Raw genomic sequence first — 15,571 nt, 5'->3', positions numbered from 1 at the left:
AGCCTCGATGAGATTGAGAACTTTTAGGTGTGAAAAAATATTAGTACCATCTACTTATAAACTTGAAGATAACGAAAACTATTAGTGTGCATGATGTATCGGCGGGCTGTGTCTCTACTGTTGAGTCTTCGATGGATGTCAACTGCAAGAGTTGGCGGCCAATCCAAACTTAAAAGTAAGCTTCAGCACTTTGCTCAAACTGGTAAAGTACTAGATGAACTCCCTGGCGGTAACACCAATAAGCATTTCAATAATAACAAACCACAGCCTTATACTCCTCGGAAACTACTAGTGCTATTGCAAACGCGGTATGAGGATAAGATAGATTTGAAAGATGTTACTGTGGAAGATCTAAGCCCTACACTGACTAGATCATTTGAGATCTTTAAGAAGCTTCTCGAAGTGAGAAAGATCACAGGCAAGCCTATTGATAAACGACTTTTATTGGCATTATTGGGGAGCAGTGAAGATCAAATAAAGGATTCTTTCCTTGTAACGGACGAAGTACAAAAGTTCTTAAATAGAGATGATACCATTATCAGGGCTCAAGAATTAGCAAGATTAGCAGGGGATAATGGGGTTATGGCAATGAATGAGATCATGCAATGGCATTTCCAAAAGGGGGATTATAAAGCAGCTTTAAAGTGTTTTAATAATAGAAAGAAATGGGGGATCCCATCTTCAACTCATACTTATGTTCGATTATTTGATGGTCTTTCTAAGTCATTTGAATGGGGTGAAGCACCAAGAGATGTGGTCCATAATGCTATAGAGATTTTCCAACAATTACGTATAAAACATGCTAAAACCATTAAAGGCTTAACCAAATCACAAGTCCTGGAATTGAAAGAAGGATTGGAATTGGAAGTCCCCACCATTGAACAATTTAATGCTGCTTTAAGTTTAGCAGTTAAAAACTATGATAATGATCAAGACATTGCATGGTCACTTTTTGATATCCTTCTACCCGAACCTAAAACAGGTTTGAAATTAATGAAACCCATGGGTGATTCCTATACCATCTTGTTACAAGGTGTTAGACATCGTTGTGTTCAAGAAGCTGAGAAGGTTCAACGTGATCCAACACTTGGTGATAATGAAAAATATTTCCAGCTATTGGTCATCCAAAAGAAGTTAACTGATACTGCAGAGTCTATTTTAAACAGAGCTCTTGAGGCTGCCACTCCCCCCAAGCCTCCAACTAAATCAGAAGCTGAACGATTTCCTGAAAAGTTGGATAAATATATGAAGAACATGCACAATATGCTTCTCGATATAGATAAGAAGTTTGCTCGAGTGTTTGTTTCTTGTTTTATCAATAAACAACTAGGAACGGGTCAAGATTATAAGTCTTGTCACTATTCATATGTGTATCGGGGTATGAAGTATTTGGAGTATTGGTCACCAGAAGTTGGTGATTTATATGATACCTTAGAAGGGTCCGATAGTACTAAATATTTGATACCTAAAGCTGAGGTTAAGAATATCATCGACAAAAAGGTATCACAAGTTTGTAATGAGTTTGGTGTGAAGGAAAAAGATTTACTTCCAATTGGAGAGATTTTAGAATCCAAGGTGAATCCAGTAGTCCAGTTTCCTCCACCATTTGGACCCAAATCTGTACCAGCAGTGTTTGAGGTTCGAAGAAGACCAGTGGTCGATTTTGCTCGCCCTACTAATAAGGAATCTCGATTGTATTATTTGCATCAAAGATATGTGGATACCAATGGGAAATACGGGAAACAGTTACCCAGTAACAGTTACATTTTGAAACTGGGCTTAAAAAAGAAGAAGCCTCTTAGTCCGTTCTTACTTCAATTGGTTTTTGAAGGTTTCTACCAGCTTGGAAGATACCAAGACCTCAAGTATATATTTTGGCAAGCAATCCATACATATGGCGGGATCAGGGTTCGAACCGGGTTGCGGAAAAAGATCAATGCCGATACCAATGTGATTCCTAAAAGATACAACTACTATCAACATCCTAAAAGATTACTTAAGGATTTCGATAAGGATAGAAGGAATAGAAATTGGGATGGCCGGGCAATTGATGAAGCGCTTCTTGACGACATGCTTTTCAAGTTCTCGAGCATCAAAGGTGACGGTACGACTTCATACCAATCTATAATTGATTTCTGTACTTATGTCACTATGACAGAAAGATTGGACATTGACTACTTCCAAGACCATATTTTGTCGGCAATTATGAGTGAATTGAATTACTGGTGTGAGTACCATCGTCTTCAAGACAAAGATAATAAGGATAATGATAGCATTGAGGAACAAGATGCATTACCATGCAGTAGAATATGGAAGATTATGGATGGGTTTGACTTGATAATGAACTGTTTCTATGCAAACTACAATTTAAGTGTCGGGAATCGGAAATTCTATAACATTGAGAACCCTAACTTGACAAAATTTGTCGACAAGTTTCTTGCCCGACTTTACAATGTTAAAGTCTTGAAAGCCGGTCCTGAAGAATTGCTCAAGACTCATAAATGGTTTCTTAAATGTGGTATAATGTTCTACAAGCCTAAAGAACTTTGTCTGGAAGAGGAAAGCGAGTATTTTAATCAGACAATAGAACCTTCCATTGCATATGTGACTGACTTCTATAAAGATACGCAAAAGAAGCAGCAAGGCTTTAAATTATGCAATGGAATCAAGGCACTTTCCACAGTTACACCAGCACAATACGCCAAATGGAAGACAAAGAAAGACCCTTCAGAAAAGGAGTGGTATATGAGACAGAAATATCTTTATTTAAAGTTGAAGCTTGGAACAGGTCGGTAGTACTTATGATCAATCAGACACTATTATACTTTATAATATGGTTGGTACACGATTTTACAATGCTTGTATATAGATAGGGAGTACTTTTCCTTTTAATGATGTACATAGAAAATACATTTAGTCGGTAACACTATTATTATTTAACAGACATGAATTCTAAACAACTTACACTTGCGGATCCCTTGAAATATGAGTACTCTGGGTATATCCGGGACCAATTGGCGGGCCAAAAGGTTTCTCACGTAACATTAACGATAGGGAAACATATACAACTGGTTGAAGAATTGAACTATATATTGGCCAAGTACTATAGTTACACGCGAACCTTGGTTCCCGATTACCAGGTAGAGATAGATATCTTGTTCCATCGGAAGAGTGCAACGGACAACGGTCATGATCAAGTTCAAGATCTAGGTGAAAAAGTAGACGGCGGTAGTCCGTTGCCTTTGAATAAAGACAGTTTCTTATCGGAGCAGAAGAGTAGTAGCCCGCATACTTACTCTGTGGGGGCCGTGGGGGGCACTTTTGATCATCTTCATGATGGGCATAAAATACTACTTTCCCTGGCAATATATGTTTCATATACATATTTGATAATTGGCATCACCGGAGCCGAGCTCTTGAAGAATAAGAAATATAGTGAAGTATTGGAGTCATTTGAAGTTCGGATGAACCGGGTGATAAACTTCATCGAACGCCTAAAGATTCCCATAAACTATCAAATCTATGAGATAAACGACATTTGTGGACCCACGGGGTTTGTAAAGGATATCAATACCTTGATTGTGAGTGGGGAAAGCATCAAAGGAGGAGATTATGTCAATAAGTATCGTGAGCAAAAGGGGTTCCCCCAACTAGATGTCATTGCTATTAAGGTCATTGGTTCAGAGAACGCAGATGTCTCTAATAGTTGGCAGGGGAAATTGAGTTCAACAGATATTAGGAAAGCAGAATATAAGAAGAAATATGGTAATTGATCATTTTATTTGATGGAAATCCCCCGATCATATTGTGACTGCTTCTTAGGTGTCCTATCAGGATGATCTAAAGCCAAATTCAATCCAGATTCCAGCTTTTCAATTTCATTGAAAAGAACAAAAGTACTTTCAATCTTACTGTCCAAATACTTACCCTTATTCTCGAAATCCAGTAATGCAAATCTAATCTTTTCCATTGCCTGTTGACCCAAACCCAACTTTCTTTGAAGTCTGGCTTTAGTATCTTCAAACTTTTCATCTGGGAAAACAATAAATACAAAGGGAACTCCGTGATGGTAACTGGAAGTTTTGTGGAAATGGAAAACAGGTAATAAATTCATTCTCTCTTTGAAAACTTTACAAGATTCATTTTCTTTGGCTATGACCTCATCTTCAATAGGGTCATTTTCGGCTGCTTCATTTTCAATTTCCTTGTCTGTTTGTCCTTGATATCTGGTGATAAATCCATATTCTTCAAAAGCTTGAACCTCGTTGGGGTAAATACCACAATATAAGTCCAATTTGTCTTCAATTGACTCTAAGGAGCTGTTGAATTTAACAAACCCATAATAATTATGGTTGAGCCCGGCCCAGAGTAGTATATCATGCCATTTATCCTTTGGTATGTTCAATTTACTAACAAGCTTATCAATCAATTGGTTAACAGTTCCCTGTTTAGGAACAAGAAGTTCAAAGACCTGGTAGTTCATAATCGACGTCAACCAATGTATCTTAACCAGCTTTAATGTTTCATACTCCTTAAAGGGAATATTGAGAACCTCGTATTCAAATGTAGTTATTTGACTGATCGGTGCTAGCTTCGAAAAGAAGTATGACAAAGAATGCGTAGATTTAAGTGGATATCTTATGCCTTGATGGTTGACAATAAACAATCGAAGAAACTCAGGATTAAGTTTCAAACGTTCACCTATCACTTGGGCAAATTGAGAATAAGTGTAGGAAATAGAAACCCACATATCAACTGTTTTAGCAACAGCATCTTGTTCCATGTTCTCGTCAATGCCCTCCTCGATTTTAGTTCTTTCGCTATCGTTGTTGTTGTCAATATCCATTATTCTTTTCTCTGTCTGATCATCCACAAAATCACTATCTTCTTCATCAGCTTCGAGGGCATTCAACGGTCTAACCAATACATGCAACCTCGTAAGAAGGAACTTGTAGTGATCCTTTATGTGAACTTTTGCAGATTTAGGGTTCACTTGTATTGATAAAATGTCACCATTAGATAATTCTGTTTTTGCAAACGACATCGACGGATCAATTGAGTTGATCTTTATTGGGGAAAACTCTTCAACCACTTCAAATTCATCCAGTGGTTGTAGCTTCAACAAACCTTTAAGCGGATCAAAAATTGTGGAAATTTGAGCATCAGTAGACACGATAATATGTGTGAGCCCCAGCAATTTATCAACTCCGTCAAATAGTTTGATAAATATGAGAATATTATTCACATCATTGAGTGGAGATTCCAAATTATCATTTGCGTCCTCAGATCTAACAAGGTTTATGCCCTTACCTTTTTCCAAAACGAAAAAGAGAAACTCATCGTATTTGTTGTTGAAAACCGCATCGTAAATCTGGGAAATGGTTTTATTCTCCACTCTCTCATCATGAGGACTTAAAGGTACATTACATCTGTTTGTACGGTTTGACCTGTGAATAATTGGCACCAAAGAAAATTGGTTGTTACCTAATAGCTGTTCAAATTCTTTTAACAACACTTGGAAATTGGCTGCCTTCTTGATCTTAAATTTGTGATAGTTGTCTAAGTCATCATTATCAAAAAAGATTTGGTTCTGAGGTGTGGGATCATTATACAAATCAAAGTTGTTGACATGATTCTTCACATTTTCAAGAGTAATATATTTCCCATAGGTATAGTACAATTGTTCTTGACGCAATTGTTCCTGTCGTTTCAAGTTCTCTGCTTGGAGTTCAATTTGTTGAGGTATATGCTTAGGAGTATATTTAGCCTCGATGTCCAAATCTGGTAATAAGATTTGGTCAAGTTTCAGTTCTCTGTAATAGACCAACATATAAGCCAGGGTGGCTCTTCGGATAACATTCTCGGTTTGCTCTGCTCTGGTCATCCGCATATACTCCTGTTGAGTGATTTCAGGAGAACCAAAATTATCATCAAATACTTCATGGGGTGTTACTTTCCAAACTCTATCATCATCGAACCTAAACCATTCATCCTTATCCTTAGGCTTGATCATTGTGTAGTAATGCCCATTGGTAATACTACCTTGATGAACTAATACGCCATGTAATTTGTACATCCAGTTTTCACTCAAAATCTCTTGAGGTAACTCTTCGTCCAAGTAAGGTTGCAAGTCAATCTTATCGGGGAATTCATAAAAATCATCAATTTTGACCAAATCGTCAATCATAAAGTCAAATCTCTTCAATTGCAAATGCAAAACAGGAGGGAAATGTTCAAACACTACACCCATTTTAGCATCTTGATATCCAAATTCATCACCAGCCTGATATTTGTTTTCTCCCTCAAGCATTTCAGTAGCAATATAATTTTGAAAACTTGCCGCAAGATTAGGAAACCCTCTGACATTAAGTTGAATATCCCAGAAATCTTCTCTACGGGAAGATTCATAGTTGACATTAACACATTTAATATATGATTTCATTTTCCCAACAAATATTGATTGCAATTCTCTCTTTTTACGTGAGTCTCCTTCAAATAACCCACCGTTGTTGTTGTTATCGAGGCCTCCGTTGCTATTCACACCAGTGCCAACCATTGCCATTTCCAATCTATCCATGAGAATACGGTTCAACTCTTGAACATCATGTTGTGTGAAAGCATCTGCTCCGTGCCAGCCAAACGATTTGGTTAATTCCATGGTGCCCACTGGGTCTGGTGATGTTTGTAATAAGTAAAAAATCTTTTGAAGATTAAAAGATGCTGAATCATCATTTGATGAAGTTGGAATCTGATACACCAATTTACGAAACCATCGAGTATGGAAATAAGACTGCAACAATGAATTAAGATAACACGTTGCACCTTGATTGTTTAAACCAACGTATCCCGTTGCCTTTTTGCTATTATAGTTGTTAAAATTATGCCAGAGCATACCTGTTGAAGAGTCATCAATAACTCTAACTATAGTGGAGATATTAATTCGAGATCCATCCGCTAATAATGGGTGAGTGTGTCCCAAACGAGTAATTGGACTATACATATGTTTCACATCAATAAAAGTACTGAAACCCCAGTCAGTTGCACTTTGAGTGAATCTATGATAAGCAGAAAGAGGCATATTCACTTCTGGATGGTCAGGATTCCACATTTGTAATATGAATTGAGCACATACATACCAATCTTCCTTTGGAGGTTCTAATGTTTCACCATTTGACGACTCAATTGGTGGTGTACTTTTAGGGTGGGGTTCCAAATAAACGGCTACGGCATTATACTTATTCCCTGTTGGAAAGACAAGAATATCCCATTCGAAACCAGCCAATTCAAACCGTTCAGAACGGAACAGTTCATTTTCAGAATCTTGCTTCATATCTTGCCAATTTTCAATCAGCCATGTAAACATTTTTTCGGTATATTTTGGGTAATCTCTAACTGGCTTGAGATATTTCTCTGTTAGACCCTTTTGGTCTGTAGCAATTGGGAAATGCTTAATGGATCTTTTGGTATCTGAAGAAACATAAGTAGTCGCATCTGTTGCATTGCTATTGATTGAAGGAAGGGATAAACCCATGTAATCTTTTTCTATTTCCACTTCATCTTCATATTCATCATCTTCTTCTTCTTCTTCTTCCTCTTCTTCTTCTTCTTCGTCATCATCATCTTCTTCATCATCGTCATCATCATCTTCTCCTTCTTCATCATCCTTATGCACTTCAGTCTCCAAAACTACTCCCTCACTAAAAGCATCCCTACCGTCATTTGTCTCGCCTTTATGTTTCTTCACCTCAACTTCAACCGTTTCCTGATGGTGGTCCACATGCATGGTATTATCAAGTGGATCAACCGAGGTCATTAAGCGCCAATTGTTTCAAGGTTCCAACCAAAGTGGTCTGTCAGATTTAGTAGGCGACTACTTGTTACGTCACACAAAAGAAAGATCAATTGATCGATTTTCTTGATAATTGCAGACAGCAGCTAACCTATATCAGATCACAACACCGATTGAGTTGTAGATGATATATATAGTATGGTATTAGTAAACGGTGGACTTATAAAAGGGGGTTAGGTTGATTTGAGAAATCAAACGAAACCGCAAGGGGTATTCTAGGGAGTCGTGTGTGGCTCAGAACAAATCAAGCATCCTGAACTGAGTGGTACTATAAGGTCTGTCCATGTACTTATTAACGAAGTATTTTTGACGAGAATGTAATTGAATCGTACCAAGAATCTAGTTTAATGCTACCGATAGATCATATTGTAAGAGTCATAGTAGTATTCTATGAACTTGAAGTACTACTACCTTAAACACCAATGTATTGTTGCGTATTAATTGTTATACCTTGTGGTATAAACATTATCACTCAAGAGCAGCCATGAATGCCTAAATTTAAGCTTTCGAACCTCTTGTGTTGCTATTGATAGCATAATAGCAATTGCAAGGGCCATATGCATAATAGTTATGGTTTACCTTCTACTAGTGCTGATTACTATATTTTAACCGCAAGCAATTAGCAGCGGTATGAAGAATGATGTACAGTAAAGTGTTCTGTGTTGTTATGTAATTGAAGGTGTAGACATCTCTGAATAATATTGGCCAATTTGTGACGTACTCTAGTCTACCACCAAAGAGTGTAACATCTAATTTGCACCCAAAAGGAAGTGCCATAGACTGAATTAGCCACATTGCTCAAAGAAATATTTCCGTTTAGTTGGACCATTGTTGTTCTATACAATTCAAATCTTTAGCACCTGATGTGTATTTGTAAAGAAGTTGCTGTCTTATAAACAAAATCAGAAAATTACGTATTACTCTGGGTATATTCAAATGTGAATGAATATCCACATATTCAATGTCTGCTTTTTAATAGTTTATATGAATAACCATCTTTTTATTTACTAAGCATATCAAATCTTGTATTAAGATTGACAACTAAGGCTGCTAGGAAGTGATAGTGATAGTGATAGTGAATTAGCTAGCATCATAATAAATGAACCGATTGTAGTGATAAATATCGTGAAGAGCTAAATATTTATAATGATTTTTGGAAACTTCATAGCATTTCAATTTGTATTAAGATATGGTATTTATAGTTGCGTAAATTCAAACAAACTCAAGCAGTAGCAATAATCCATTGATACATTTATCTTCCAGCATGATATAGGACGTTTAAATTCATATAACAAGTATAAGAATAAATGGAGAATTTCTTTCAAGAAAAAAAGATCATATACTACTACTAGAGAAACTGCTAATAACTACTTCCATAGGCATCATATATTACAGCTACTTATCCAATCGCACTTCCATGACGTCCTTATCGTCACACCAAGGAGGAAGCTTATACGATTAGTTAAAATTAAGTTCTTCACCACTACAGTATTTGAGTGAATAACGATACCTGTGAAACATCAACCAGTGGCTTAACATCAGAACTACTAGATTGTATCAACAGTACTCAGCATTGGTATTGATAATGATGTAATCGATGCACGTGTGTTCCCGATACACGACTCCTATCCTCGTTTTACCCTCGCACAAACCCCCGGATTTTCTCATGTGTTCAGACTTTTCTTGGTGTCGTGTCGGACGGCATACAGTACCCCCTTCCCGAAGTCGCAAAAAACGAAAACAAAAAATGAAACGACCCAAATCTCAAACACTTTTGGGTGGTTGCTAACACGATTATATTTTATTATTAAAAGTCCATTGAGATTTTTTAGAAAGCTATTTTTTTATCTCTTTTTCTTTATCCCGATATCATATTACAACACTATCTAATTAGTCGTTCCTTCAATCCTTTATCAAATTGGATAGACGTTGTTTTTTACTCTGGACCTAATTATTACCCATTCCGATCTTTAAGTAGACTTTCCTTTTATTATGTTGTTTAACTCCCTCGTTCAAATCGCCGCTATGGCAGTCGCTGTGGCCGCTTCTCCTCTTCCTCAAGAACACCAACACGACCACCACCAACACCACGAAGCCAAGAGAGCTGTCGTGACTGTCACCAACTGGGTCACTGTCGACGGTAACGTTCAGGCTGCCACCACCACTGCTGAATCTCCAGCCTCCGTCCCAACTACTTTGGCTACCTCTGCAGTTGCTGGTACTTCTGTTGCTGGATCTGCTTCCTCTGCTGCCGCTTCTTCCTCCTCCGGTTCCAGCTACACTGGTGGCTCCTCCGGTGCTGCAGGTGCTAAGGGTATTACTTACTCTCCTTACAACGCCGATGGTACTTGTAAGTCTGCCAGTGAAGTCAAATCTGATGTTTCCCAATTAAGTGGTTTCGATATCATCAGATTGTACGGTGTCGACTGTAACCAAGTTCCTAACGTCTTGGCTGCTAAATCTTCTAGTCAAAAGATTTTCCAAGGTATCTTTGATGTCAGTGACATCTCCGGAGCTGTTTCCACCATCAAATCTGCTGTTGAAGCTACTGACGGTGGTTGGGATAACATCTACACCATTTCTGTCGGTAACGAATTGGTTAACTCTGGTTCTGCTTCCGTTTCTCAAATTGGTCAATATGTTTCCACTGCCAAGTCTGCTTTGACTGCTGCTGGTTACTCTGGTCCAATTGTCTCTGTTGACACTTTTATTGCTGTCATCAACAACCCTGGTTTGTGTGAATTCTCCGATTACATGGCTGTTAATGCTCACGCTTTCTTTGACGGTAACGTTGAAGCTCCAGATGCTGGTGCTTGGGTTCTCTTACAAATTCAAAGAGTCTGGTCCGCTTGTGGAGGTAAAAAGGATGTTTTCATCACTGAAACCGGTTGGCCATCAAGAGGTGATGCCAACAACAAGTGTGTCCCCTCTGAAGCTAACCAATCTGCTGCTATCTCTTCCATCAAGGCTTCTGCCGGTGACTCTTGTATCTTGTTCAACGCTTTCAACGATCTCTGGAAAGCTAATGGCCCTTTCAATGCTGAAAAGTACTGGGGTATCTTGAACTAAATGGATTAATTTATCAATCTACAAAAGTCGTCGATTTGTTTTTTGTCTTGTGGTTTTTTTTTTATTAACCGTGTAGAGCAACAGACCCTTTGGGTTTGGCTTGACTCTATACTATTTTTTTTATGTTCTATCAATATCGTTCTTCTCGAACACTACTGCTACTTTTTCCGTTGTTTTCTTCCCGTTGTCTTCGCATATGGTGATTGCTATCCCCGGAATATATTAGAGGTTGATACCCATTTTTATGTACTTGGTAGCATATCTGAATATACGCTTATTTCACTAGTGAACCTGTAAACTGAAATGTAAGCCATTGAAAATTTGATACCTTTACTTAGCCTGTAAATCTGGGCGTGCTTGGGGCTCAATATTTTTTAGACCCATTTCGGTACACACACGTTCTAGAAAAGGAGTTTGTTGAACATCGATTGTTTTTCTTAGATACGTGGAATAGCATGAGTTTAGGAGAAAAGCTAATCTAAAGTATAACTAAGACTTCTTAGGTGTAACTCTTTTATTGTGTATTTCCGGGGGTATGTAAGATATTCAATTGTCACTTCGAGGCTTACAATTTGAAAGGTAACCTACCTCTTCCATGAAAAGTTACACAAACAAGTTTTTTAACCTTTTTTACATGCCGTACACTTAGAGTACACCCTTGGCATTCTTTCTTCATTGAGTCACGTGTGTTACTACTTAGTGTGGCTAAGAAGAAAAGAAGAAAAAAGCGATTTGAAAATCGTGTTCCATCTTGCCCTAAATAGGAAACAAGTAACCGGTCAGGATCAGACAGACAAAAAATGGTAATATTTTTGGTGTAGTAATAGTATACAAATTATCTTTGACATAATATAAGCCTTGATAAATATAAGACGACGACTCTAGTTGATTCGACTAGACTCTTTATCACCGTTCTCCACCAAGCCATAGCCGTCATCATTGAGAAAATTATTTAATAAAGTTTGCTTTCATAGAAATTAAATATTGCAGACATCTACAAATTATCTTTTTCCATAGATCTCCAAGATCTCGCTGCAATACCGGAAACGAAAGCCCTTCCTGATTTGGTAACACTTTTGTTCAAAAGATCTGGTCTAGACCTTCCGTCCCCCTTCGATTACTTTCAGTGTGTATAAACAAATAGGTTTTAATTGGCTAAATGGTAAACAACATTTAGAGCACATCAACCACTCGTAGTAATTGTTATAGTGTACTATTCTAAGTGGTGCTTGCTGGAAGCGATGAACACTCATCGCATGGTAGTTCGTATTTGTTAGGTTAATTGGCTAGTTTGGTCTACTCAAGTGTCTATCAGACAGCTGCATAACTCAACCTCATCCCTAATGCAGCTCGGCTTTTCGGCATCCAGACTAGGTATGTGTTCTTCCTAAACGACAACAGTGTTGTCATGGTAATAAAATGTCCTAAACAAAGGCCCCAATTTGTCTCAAAAGGTAATATGATACAAAATGCACGTTCTCTGTCTTTCAACTATACCAAAGTAGTAAACTAATAACTCACAGGTGTAGCCAGGGGGGATGTGGTAACAGACAACCCGACTCTTCGGCCAAATGTTGTACAAGAAAACGCAATTCATTGGTCGTAGGTTCCTTATTCTTGGAGAAGGAAATTGTCTGGTAAAGTTTGTCGTCCATAATAGGCATCGAGGAACCGGATCCGATCTACTGTTTGGCCCACAGTAAGTCCTACTGGTAAACCTTCAACTCCTTTGACAAGTTCAACCAATAGTTTCCCTCTAACCGACTTATGATTCTCGTTTCTCGCAGCATCAATTATGGCTTGTGTATTTGCATACACTATGTCGTCATAAGCATGATTCCATAATCCCGGAACCTTCTTCACACGTATTACACTAGAAAATTTTACCCGAGGAAGTGATGTCGCATGTTTAAGCATCCGTTTGACGATAAAAATTGCAGCCTCAACTAATTCTGTTACTGACCCACTTGAAGCCATAAGTAAGTGATGTAATAATTGTTTCTTGAATCCAAGGACCTTTAATGTTTGAATCACTTCATAAGCATCATCTGTATGCTGCCTCAATGCCTCTAACTTGGTAGTAGTTTCATTGGTCAACTCGAAACTCTTCAGAAAAAGTTTACCTCTCAGAATCCACTCCAGTACGTAACCAGCAGCAAGAGGTATGTATTCATCGCTCCCGGCTGATATTCGAACATAGATGATTGGGGTAGCTGTATCCTTTTCTGCCTCAGATTCGAGATTCTCTTTCTTTAGTACAATTTCACCTTCCTCTATATCTGTTCCTGCCACACGGCTCAAGTCGGGTGATTCAGATTTCGATGCTTCAACAGTTCTATTCTCTTCCTCATCATCATCTTCGTCTTCGTTTTTTTGGTTTCCTTCTGCTGGTTCGACCGCTTCACCTTCTTGTGCTTCTTGTGCTTCTTGTGCTTCTTCTTTTCCTTCTTCTTCTCCTTCTTCTCCTTCATCTTGTTCTTCTTCTTCTCCTTCTCCTTCTTTTTCTTCTTCTTCCTCTTCTTCCTCTTCTCCTTCTTCTTCTTTTTCTTCTTCTTCTACTACTTCTTCTTGAGCACCATCTTCAGCGTGCACTTCAACAGGAGGTGACAAAATCTCTTCGGTTAACTTGGTTTCCATAACAGTTTCCGAAGCAACAGCAAGTGAAGGTGGCAAACCGCGTGCTCTCTTAGATCTACGAATCAAATCTGCTGATTGAACTTGAGCACCATGTATTGTCTGATTTCCTAAACCCATCTGAGCTCTTGTTCTTTTCTGCTTTGTTGGAGGTTCCAGCGAGGGTTCAGAATCCTCCATTTCATCAGACATGGATGTGTCCTTGTCTGCAGCGGCTGCAACCACTGCAGCGGCCGCTACACTAGCAGCTGAGGTTGATATAGTGTTTGTCGAAAGTTCCCCACCTTGGAGAGTTTGTTGTTGATGTGCAGCAAAGATGTTGTCATCCACTGATGGTGTTGATTCTTTGCTATCAAATGGTGGAGCAATATGAACTGCCATTGGTGTTTGACCCTTTTCCAAACATCTCTCGTAGTATTGTTTGTAATTGGAAACACCAAATGGATTCAAGTACTTACGATATCTGTCTCTCCAGGAGTTTAATGTATGTCTAGTACCCGAAACCTTACTCAATCTTCTGAATGCTCCAAAACTGGATGTAGTTAGCTTAGCATTTCTTTCAAGGTGAATTTGGGAAGCATTACCAAAAGCCTTCTTTGCTCTGAATTCTTCTTCAAGAATATAATGACAACATAAATAATCATCTTTAGAAGTGAAGGGAATCTTCATTTGATATTCGTCAACAGGAACACGAATGAATTCACCATTTTGGTCTTTCACTGGTTCATTCTTTTCATCCAATTGAAATACATATCCTAATCTTGGTTTTAAAAATCGACGGAAACGAGACCGGATACTCTCACCAGTATGATCGCCCATTTCAGGGGCATTTGCCAACTCTACAAACCACAGATGACTATTCATTTGATGACTTTCCCTTCTTGCTCTTTCCAAAATGTACTCATCTTCATGAGGAGTAAAACGTACAGCGGCCTTATATGAATTTTCGTATTGGCTCAAATCATAGATAGTTTCATTCCGATCAATACAATCTCTTATATATTGCAGCAGAAATGTCTTGAGATAATTGCGGAATGGTTTATCACCACCGTCAACAGGGAAGGGATGTTTGTACACAATTCTTCGTTTGCGATCACTAATTACCACCACGTTATTCTTATTACCGTCATAATCCTCCGAAGGGAGTTTAAGTGTACATTTCCCTCCATGAGCTAAAAGGGGGGGCATCAATTCTTTAGCTTCTTCCGCAGGGATATAGAAGGCAAGCTGTTGATCAAACTGGAATTGGCCTTCCTGTTTGGCCTTGCTGGACGTTGACATCATGCTCGCAAAACGTGTATAAGTTACGTATATCGGTATATGTTTCTTTCACTATGGAGCAATATGTTGTAAGTTAAGTTATGTTTTAATGTGATTTGTTGTGCTATGTTCAATGTTGGGTGTTGACAACTTGGGATGTCTGGGGGTTCTGTTGCAAATGAATTTTTCCTTTTTGTTTTTTATGAATTCGTGATTTGCGCGGTACTGCATGCTAGACCTGCCCGAAACGTGGATCGGTTGCACTACTGTAAGTTCCTAGAACCCGAATAGATGGTTGAGGTAGTGTATCGTTGAAGATTACTTGAAGAATTGTGGCCGTAATTGATCTATGAATCGTATACTCTTGGAAACAGACAATGATAATTACGTACAACGGTGTGGTAGAAGTAGGAACTGAATTCCCATTCGAGTAACCGATGGAACTACTACTGATTTGTAGCATTGGCGATTTCAATACTAGTTAATGTACTCGATTTATGATGATCACTACCCAGAATACCATACCTATATGCATTGTCACACGTTTGCATCAGTCCTAGTATTTGGATTATTTGCACCCAAGTTTCAGAAAACCCAGAGTCCCGTAACTGTTAGGTTGGAAACGCGATAGAAACCCATAGATATTAAAAGGAGCAAAATAGAACTGGTAACTGTCTACCATAGATCTGAATCCCAAGATAAACCTCGAAGTATTACAACCTTGAATGCAAAGTAGCCGCATGAAAATGAAAGAAAAAC

At 38.3% G+C, this 15,571-nt stretch overlaps 5 protein-coding genes across 5 annotated transcripts; 3 read left to right on the top strand and 2 right to left on the bottom strand.

Moving 5' to 3' along the window:
- Positions 1–135: 135 nt before the first annotated feature.
- On the top strand, positions 136–2,796 carry KQ657_004136 (uncharacterized protein; the record flags this gene model as incomplete). Its single annotated transcript, XM_043194819.1, has 1 exon — positions 136–2,796. One exon carries the CDS (start codon positions 136–138, stop codon positions 2,794–2,796), a length of 2,661 nt encoding a protein of 886 aa, XP_043050570.1.
- Positions 2,797–2,945: 149 nt separating this feature from the next.
- Positions 2,946–3,773, top strand: KQ657_004135 (putative pantetheine-phosphate adenylyltransferase; the record flags this gene model as incomplete). The annotated part of the gene is made up of 1 exon (XM_043194818.1): positions 2,946–3,773. The coding sequence occupies one exon, from the start codon at positions 2,946–2,948 to the stop codon at positions 3,771–3,773; it is 828 nt and encodes a 275-aa protein (XP_043050569.1).
- A 5-nt stretch (positions 3,774–3,778) lies between these two features.
- On the bottom strand, positions 3,779–7,783 carry KQ657_004134 (ubiquitin-specific protease; the record flags this gene model as incomplete). The annotated part of the gene is made up of 1 exon (XM_043194817.1): positions 3,779–7,783. The coding sequence occupies one exon, from the start codon at positions 7,781–7,783 to the stop codon at positions 3,779–3,781; it is 4,005 nt and encodes a 1,334-aa protein (XP_043050568.1).
- Positions 7,784–9,874: 2,091 nt separating this feature from the next.
- Positions 9,875–10,918, top strand: MP65 (putative family 17 glucosidase; the record flags this gene model as incomplete). Its single annotated transcript, XM_043194816.1, has 1 exon — positions 9,875–10,918. The coding sequence occupies one exon, from the start codon at positions 9,875–9,877 to the stop codon at positions 10,916–10,918; it is 1,044 nt and encodes a 347-aa protein (XP_043050567.1).
- Positions 10,919–12,529: 1,611 nt separating this feature from the next.
- Positions 12,530–14,836, bottom strand: RAP1 (DNA-binding transcription factor; the record flags this gene model as incomplete). The annotated part of the gene is made up of 1 exon (XM_043194815.1): positions 12,530–14,836. One exon carries the CDS (start codon positions 14,834–14,836, stop codon positions 12,530–12,532), a length of 2,307 nt encoding a protein of 768 aa, XP_043050566.1.
- Positions 14,837–15,571: the final 735 nt, after the last annotated feature.

This window comes from Scheffersomyces spartinae (assembly GCF_019049425.1).
Source record: "Scheffersomyces spartinae strain ARV_011 chromosome Unknown scaffold_5, whole genome shotgun sequence".
In the NCBI taxonomy this organism is placed as follows: domain Eukaryota; kingdom Fungi; phylum Ascomycota; class Pichiomycetes; order Serinales; family Debaryomycetaceae; genus Lizanozyma; species Lizanozyma spartinae.
The sequence above is the reverse complement of the archived record's forward strand: the minus strand, read 5'-3'. Positions and strand labels throughout refer to the sequence as shown.